Here is a 7,869-nt window from a genome sequence, read left to right on the forward strand (position 1 = left end):
TTTTCAGAAGCAATTAAATTCGATATGATGTATAACTTTGGAACACATCAATTGATCAGTAAACTAATGCATTTCTTATTTGCTGTCATTTCTGCCAGGTAGGTTTAAGAAGCTGGGCACAACTACACCATTGAATAAAACCCAAGCAAATGATTACAGTTCTTGACCAGGCTGTTTGCTGGCTATGGTAGCGTATGCCACTCTGTGGTTACTAACTATAACTTGGTGAGGAATGTGAAGGGCAATTGTGCCTCTGGAGTTTTTTAATTTTGGGCCCTGAAGCGTTTCTGTCTTCTTCACATTGTATAGAAGAAAACGGTAGTCTTTTGTCATTGGCATCACATCTGTAGGAAATTGTCTTGAAAATCTATTTCAGTTCAACCTCATTTATGTCAAGAGTGGGCGATCCTGTGGCGCAACTATTAAGTTACACTATTGCAATCTGGTGTTGGTCATAGGTTTGAAACTTGAAAACAATTTCTCCTGCAAGGTAAGTTATATTTTTCCCTACCAGACCCTGCAGTGGTAGGAGCTTCATGCACTGCGTTGCTCTTTGCTCAGCTATAGGTAATGCTGCATTTTGATGTTGCTTTTAGTTAAAATGCTTGATTGGGGAAGAGAGAAGTCTCAAACATTATGGTTTTCATGGAATTGGAGACGGTGGTGTTGGGAGTTGAGACCATGGTGGGCGTGGAATGTTACATGTTGCATTGAATTATTGTTGGTTGCGGTGCATTGAGCCCCTAGCTTTATTGTGCTCATACCCCAACTATGGCCACATGGGCATTGGGTTCGCATAAGCAAGAGAAACCCCCCCATCCCTCTCTTTCCTTTTTCGCCCCATGTGGCGACATGGGGACATGAAAGGGAGATCCTATCAACTTGTTTGCCACATAGGAGGGACATGGGGACATAAAAGGGAGATCCTTCGGCATCCCCTTCCTTGCGGTTAAAGTAATGACTTCGGGTATAGCCAGTACCCATAGTGTGATGGGCAATGAGTACAAGGTCAAAGAATGAATTCACTGTCGTATGCCTGATCAGCGATTACTAGCAATTCTGACTTCTTGCAGGTGAGTTATAACCTGCAATTCATTTTCACTAGATTGGCTAATCCCCTCACTAGGTGCTATGAGCCCGGTTCCTACACTTCCATAATAGAAAACTTTCCCACGACGTTTACTAATATAGACGAAAATTCAAGTCAAGTAAGACCTGAATTTTGTGAATTAAGTAGACCCCTAAAATCAGCAAAACATAATTTTAAAGATCAATGACAGATTGATTGAATTAAACTTTAAAATCTGATATGTAATTATTCCAAACCACGATCTCTCTCTCTCTATTGGGATAGCCACATTAGTTTTCATGTGGCAAGAAGTGTATGAAAGATTCTTACAATGGATGTGCAAGAACTTATTTTTCCTACTTCTATTATAAGGGAGGGATTTATATGTGGCCCGTCTATTGGCATCTATCGTATCAAGCCAATGAGCGAACTAGAAAGAGTAGTGGTTGCCTCAGGATTCGTATACAGGAAAACTCACATAGTCAAGAAGGAGAGAGAGAGTGTGTGTGAGAGTACATACTAGAAGCAGGAATTGTATTTCCCATTGAAAAACAAAAACAATCTTCATTAGACCCAGAGTTCAGCAGAACAGAATGAAGTAAATAAAATAAAAATTATCAACTATTTTTATTCCCTCTCCAGATGGTTGGGGGACTAAAAGAACTACTAGCTGATTGATAATAACATAGTAAAATGTATGCCTTCACCAGCAAAGAGAAGGCAGCTTGAAGGAAAAGGAAGAAGGCAAATGACCCGTCCTTCTTATGTAGTCTGCTCTCTCAGAAGTTCTCACAGCTTGCTCATTCAGTTTATCCTCAGCATTTGCACGTTTCTCTTCCGCTATTCTACGAGCCGCTGCTACCTTGTTTGCTAACCTCTCTTGTGCTCTAGATTTCAACCTTTCAGCCTTCACCTGATTGTTTGAAAATTTTAGCCTTTTGTGCTATAAATAAAAGTATACTGACACAGATCGACTGGACTAGGCCTTTATCGGGTTAGTATCGGTCATAAATTTAACAACACGGTATCATATCGGTTGATAGGATACTGATACCTTGAACCATGATAAGAGGATCCCCTCCAAATATGGTTTGAGATGCAGGAATTTTTCAGGAAAAAAAAAAAAATGTTGTACTAGTAAAAGCCTAATTGAATAGCAACAATTTATAAGATCACAATTGGTAAAATTTTTAAGATATGGGTTTAAGGTACCTCCATCCTCTTCATTTCCATTTCTGCTTTCCTCTTCTCATGATTTTCCCAAGCCTGTATCTTCACCTCTTCACGCTTATACCTGCAAATACAAAAAACAAGTTAGTCGTAGGAGATGGGATTCCATCCGATTAAAGATGTTTTTCCAAAAAAAACTAAAGCTTACCCTGCAATGGTAACAAATCGAAACATGTAATGGGGAAGAGTACAGCAAATCACCTGGCCATGTATTTTGCTCGTTCAGCTTCATCCCAAGCCATGGCCCTGGTCTCCAATGGACTGGGCTTCCCTGCTTGCTCACCATTCTTATATTCAAATACCTTGCAAGCATTGGCTTCTTCTTCTTCTTCTCTGTTAGACCACCTGGTTGCTCCCCCTGCCCTGCCAAAACCCACAACTTCATTTCTGCTTTCCAATGGTGTGAGACCTGTTTGGTAGCTTTCAATGGCCTGTGCACTTTGACGACACCTTCCAGGGGTTGATGATCTAGAAGAGATAGGACTTCTTGCTGCAGGTGTTGTGGCTCTAATGGGGGTAGCAGTCCTTGAAGGCTCTTGACTTGCAATGGGGGTCATCTCTGTTCCCATGTCCCTCACACAAACAGATCTAATAGCCGATGATGGATCCTCTGAATGCTTGTTGATTCGCCACAATGACTCGTTACAATCGACTTTCTTCATCTCCCCTTCATCCTGAATTGAAATTGCAGGACATGGGTTTCCATCTTCACTACCTTCATCTGTGCCACTTGAAGAATCCTTCTCCATTTGAGGAACAGAGTCGATTAATCTTCTGTCATCTGCATTTGAGTTTCGAGGTTTAGTCTTGGAACGATTTCGATCTCCTCTTGATAATCCAACTACCCATTTCTGTGCATCATCCCATTTTGATGGAGTTGGTTTCCCCAAAGCTGTCCTGTGATGATGAAAACCCTGATTTGTACCATTTCCTTTGTGGAACTCAAAATTAATGGCAGTGTTGCTTGAAATCTCCTGTGTCGATCTGTAATTATAACAACCCTTATCCTCTGCAGACCTCATTCTCGATCCTACCTTCTCATATATACCCAGAAACTCTCAAGGTAAACTAATAGTGTTTCCTCACTCTGATCTGATAAGCAGTCTCCATGATCATCAAAGTGAAGCTCCCAGGGGAACTCTAAAATATGAAATCTGTTCAACCATTAGACTTGTACTAAACTACCAGTGTACAACTACAGCAGAGATTGGAGCTAGCTGGAACAGTAATGCATCAGATCTCATAGCAAAATCTGTAATTTTTTTTTAATTAATGCAAATCTAAATCTCTTAACTTGCTAAATGCTAAACATCTCAGATCACCAACAGTCTAGAAGAGTTTATATAACTAATAACCCAAAAACAAAGATGTTCACCAGATAAGAACAAAGTGTAAGCAGAACAATATAGAGAACAACCATGAAAATTCAACTCTCAGTATACAGTCTCTTACTAATGAATCAAAAAGAAGAACTTGCTGGAGTCCTACACAGCATCATTCCTTACGAAAAGATAAGCAAAGCAAATGAGAACCATAGCTCCAACTCTCAAGAACAAAACTGTTACTGAAGAAACCCACCCATAAAACTAGATTAAACCCAGATATGATTTAATCTAGGGGGCTTCATATCCTGAATCAAGGCTTTAAAACAAAGCCCTGGAGCACCAAACAAAGTAAGGAATAAATAAATAAAATAAAATACAGAGTCTCGAGGTCACTACTGGATGATGATGTAGAGTTGCAGTTAACTACAGTACATCATTGGTGAAAAATCTATTCCAGCAGAGAATTGGAATTGAGATCAAGATCCATTGTACCTTTCACCCTATCTATGATTCCCCAATTAAAAAACAAAAGAGAGTCACACACACATGATGATGGTAAAAAGAATAAAGTCTTACCTGGGAAATGGTGGATTGATTACTTATTAAAGAGTGCAGAAGGGGAAGGACTAAAAGGAGGGTGTGTTTGGAACAACCAAGCAACTACCTCACCTTCCTTCACAATGGAATCTCGGGAAGAGTTGCAGTGAAACACAGCAGGAAAAGAAAAAACAAATTCAAAAAAAAAATAAAAAGTACCGTACGGGCTCTGCTCCCCATATAAGGGAGGTGGAAGAAGAGAAAAAAATTTTAAAATACAGTTGTCCTATTATAACAGCTACTGAGTCGTAATAGTAGCCGTTGGAACTGACACGTGGGTGGTGTCAGTTATTGGTGACAGGTTTTGAGCCAGAGATGACGAATAGAAACCTGGAGTGGTTCCTGCGCTTCACGTGGCTAAGATGGGTCAGAGCCAAAACTGGTGGGACCCTTGCTTCACTAAATCTGGTGAAATTTTAGTTTACTACTGAGTGGACTGGTGAGATAGGTGTGATTGGTGACTGCCTTACGATTTAAGATGTGGCAGTAATTAAGTAACCAATGCGAGGTGAAAGCCGCGTATGATCCGGTCTTCAACGTGTCTGGTGGAGAATGGATCCCCTGTATATATCTTTAAAAATAAAAGATGGGTATTGAATATTTACGACTTAGTATTAAGTGATCGTATGAACAACAGATTTAATCTCTATCTGATATAAGGGTATTGCCTAAATGGTTTAAAAAAAAAAAAAAATCCACTAGAGTTTGAGACAGCAATAATGGAGAAGCCAAAATTATCTTCTCCTAGCAGCTTCAGAGTGTTTTATGTTGGTTTTAGTGCTACCCAGCTACTGAGGCAGTAGTATCACAGTAGCATTTAGAGAACTGCTCAGAACTGCTTGTGTGGGAGGAGTCAATCGCCTTAATGGTCGGTACTGATTCGAAGGAAATCATTAATGAAAAAGTAGGCGGAAGGATATGAGAGAAGAGAGAGAAGTGATTCCAAGGAAGTCAGCGGAAGGAGAGGAGAGAGAGAGAGATGGCCAAGCTAAGGACTGAAATGAATTGAACTAGAATTGAGAGCTTTTCTATAATTTTCAGAGAGGGTTCCGGGCCCGGGGATATTTGAAGGGATTGGATTAGGATTGGCTTTGTGCTTGATGCGAATGGAGACTTTTTTTTTTAATTTGAGAGGGGAAGACAGGGAGGAATGTGTGGGTGAAGACTGGTGAGAAATGCATAGGCAAAGGTAAGGGGTGATGACAGGTTAGAATACAGAGTAAAAGGGAGGGTAAAAAAAATAGTGTATCTAATGCACAAGACTCCCGTATGTGTGAAATGGGGGCAAGAATTATGCATCTTTATCTTGAGAATGTTGAGACTTGAGACTCTTTCGATCACTTGATCACTAGGCTGTAATATTTATATTTTACTATTGTACCAAGCGCGCTTCATGGGAGAAGGAAGGAAGATATCAAAGACAATTTAAAGATTTTAAAAATATCAAAACAGAAGGAGAGGTGAAACTTTGTTTTTACCAAGAAAATTAGACAAGAAATTTAGAAGACTTTCAATAAAGATAAGGTGAATATAAGGTAGTGACATTAATCGCATCATAACACTAAAAAACAAAGAAAGAAAGTTATTATCTAGGACATGGCAAGTTGATAAGTACCCCAACCTTTGTGAAAGGTCTCAACTTATCCATTTGTGTGTTAAAGTTATGTCTAATCCGACTTTATCATGTATCAAAATAGAAAATAATGAATGTACCATAAAAATAATAATAATAATAATAATGTAAGAAAACAAATATTGAAACAATTTTTAAGCGTTTAAAATGTCATGAAAGTTGTACAGTACAAGATGGGCATACATGCAGATTATTGACACCGTCATATTACCATTCAATGTTTCTGATTTACCCAATTTACATAGTACACGGTTGAGATTTCAAGATGTTGGAACTCTCTCCATTTTGCGCTTCTGGATCTACATCTTTTAATCTTAAACGGATATAATAAAATTGAAATCCATGTTTTCCCCACCCATGGTCAACAGAGAATTTTTTCATTTATTTATCCGTGGGTTGCTTAGATAGTTAGGATGAATTGGGGATTGTGTGGATAAGTGCATGGTCTTTAGTTCATTTCTTCATTGGTGCATCTGCGATTTAAATGGAGATCGTGGCAGTGGATTGTTGAGCTAGTCTCCCCAAAAATTAAACAGTTGATATTATCATTTTCCTATGTGATAAGAGGAAGTTAAAAAGCTTTACTAAAAGAAGAAAATAAGAACATGATAGTATTTGAATCAATCAAAATGGATCCTAAAAACCCTAAAATCGGCTTCTTAGATATGAATCCCAATGATCTAGTCTTCAAGACCCTAAAATTCATTGTGCCAACATCATCGAAATCAATATCAATCATGGTTGAATCTAATCCAAATTGTTTGAGTCAACCTTTTTTGAACCACGTGTGAAACTCGGCCAACTCCTTAGTATAAATGAGAATAAATTTGTTCATGGTCACCTAAAAAATAGTTTTAATAGAATAGTTTACATCCAAACAAACAAACACAGCCTAAATAAAAAAATGTTGAGCAATTGGATTGGCCAATTTGATGCTCCTTGGAAAAAGTTTATATTTGTATTTATTATCTATTTTGGAGAAATCATTTGTGACAATAAATTATAGACTACAAATAATAATTGTTTGGTTACTATTTGTATAATAGAGTATACAATGGGAAATAGGTTTGGTATGACCTATGTGTAGAATAAAATCTCTCTCTCGTTCTTTCAGTTATTTTATCAAACATGTGAAATGCACTCTCTTCACTGTGCAAAGACTGCATATCCATCAATGGTTGCCATTTCAAACCTCAGTTTCGCTAGTTGCTGCCCATACTATTGAATCAAACTAGTGCACATCAACGCTTCCTGTTGCTTTCTTGATTCAATGCTCAAGTACCATCATGACTAACCAACTGCAAATACATGTTGAAAACCTTGAATGAAAGTAACTATCAGCAAATTTATTTATTTTGGGTTTTTAGTTGTGAGTGAGAAGAGTCTGATAGTAGAAATGCAAACCAATAATCAATTTAAGGGTTCAAGATGGCAATATCAAAATAGATGTGGCGAAGCAAAGCCATAGTAATGATATGCAACAATGTCGACAAGTCCATATCACCTCCCACCACCATCAATGGGAACCCAAACCTCACGCCTTGTAATTCAATTTCATTGCGTTGATTAAATAATCCAGATCTTCCTGTTCGAACCCTCCTAGTAGTCCACATCGTTCAAGTACCTAACTAATTCATCAGAAAGAAATTAGGTACTTGATGAAGCTTTGTTTCTTATGTTAGATCGGTTTGATTGATGAATCCTCTCAAAATTTTATCTCGCAGAGGGGGAAATCATGAAGATTTTGAAAAAGAGATAGGGAAGAGTAATGGAAGCACGGGCACTGATGATGGAAGCTACAGAGTGTTCGACGAAGATGCAGGGCACAACTTGCGTATCTCACTCCTCCGGTACTCCTCCCGCAGAAAGCAATCCATGAGGAGGAGAATAGAGTTTTGAATTAGATTTCTTCTTTACAATTCAAAAGACTTCTTTACCCTTGATTTGGAACGATTTAGGACACATACTCATTAAATAGCGCATAAATCAAATTAATGATTTGTTGCCACAAATTA

At 38.3% G+C, this 7,869-nt stretch overlaps 2 protein-coding genes across 3 annotated transcripts in view; one reads left to right on the plus strand and one right to left on the minus strand.

Moving 5' to 3' along the window:
• The window catches only part of LOC122072288 (ribulose-1,5 bisphosphate carboxylase/oxygenase large subunit N-methyltransferase, chloroplastic), a 7,814-nt gene extending 7,418 nt beyond the window's left edge, over window positions 1-396 (plus strand). The window contains exon 13 of the mRNA XM_042636871.1: window positions 99-396. The gene's annotated coding sequence lies outside the window, so the exon portion shown is untranslated. The remainder of the gene's footprint in view (window positions 1-98) is intronic.
• Window positions 397-1,586: 1,190 nt separating this feature from the next.
• LOC122093104 lies at window positions 1,587-4,364 on the minus strand. Of its 2 annotated transcripts, none has more exons than XM_042663361.1 (4): window positions 4,201-4,364; window positions 2,501-3,439; window positions 2,282-2,363; window positions 1,587-1,982 (listed from the first exon to the last, which is right to left on the minus strand). In XM_042663361.1, exons 2-4 carry the CDS (start codon window positions 3,319-3,321, stop codon window positions 1,773-1,775), a joined length of 1,113 nt encoding a protein of 370 aa, XP_042519295.1. In that variant the 5' UTR covers window positions 3,322-3,439; window positions 4,201-4,364; the 3' UTR covers window positions 1,587-1,772. The 2 variants fall into 2 exon arrangements, with proteins under 2 accessions (XP_042519295.1, XP_042519289.1); XM_042663355.1 differs by having other exon boundaries at window positions 2,501-3,453.
• Between the last annotated feature and the right edge of the window lie 3,505 nt (window positions 4,365-7,869).

The sequence above is a fragment of the Macadamia integrifolia genome, chromosome 2 (genome assembly GCF_013358625.1).
Source record: "Macadamia integrifolia cultivar HAES 741 chromosome 2, SCU_Mint_v3, whole genome shotgun sequence".
In the NCBI taxonomy this organism is placed as follows: Eukaryota; Viridiplantae; Streptophyta; class Magnoliopsida; order Proteales; family Proteaceae; genus Macadamia; species Macadamia integrifolia.

What these genes read in the sequence shown, in the direction of transcription:
- LOC122093104 (XM_042663361.1), bottom strand. Translation starts at nt 3,321, where the DNA reads ATGAGGTCTGCAGAGGATAAGGGTTGTTATAATTACAGATCGACACAG. An exon ending in CGAGCAAAATACATGGCCAG is followed by an intron (nt 2,364 to 2,500) that starts GTGATTTGCTGT and finishes TTGTATTTGCAG; the next exon opens with GTATAAGCGTGAAGAGGTGA. An exon ending in TGGAAATGAAGAGGATGGAG is followed by an intron (nt 1,983 to 2,281) that starts GTACCTTAAACC and finishes TCAAACAATCAG; the next exon opens with GTGAAGGCTGAAAGGTTGAA.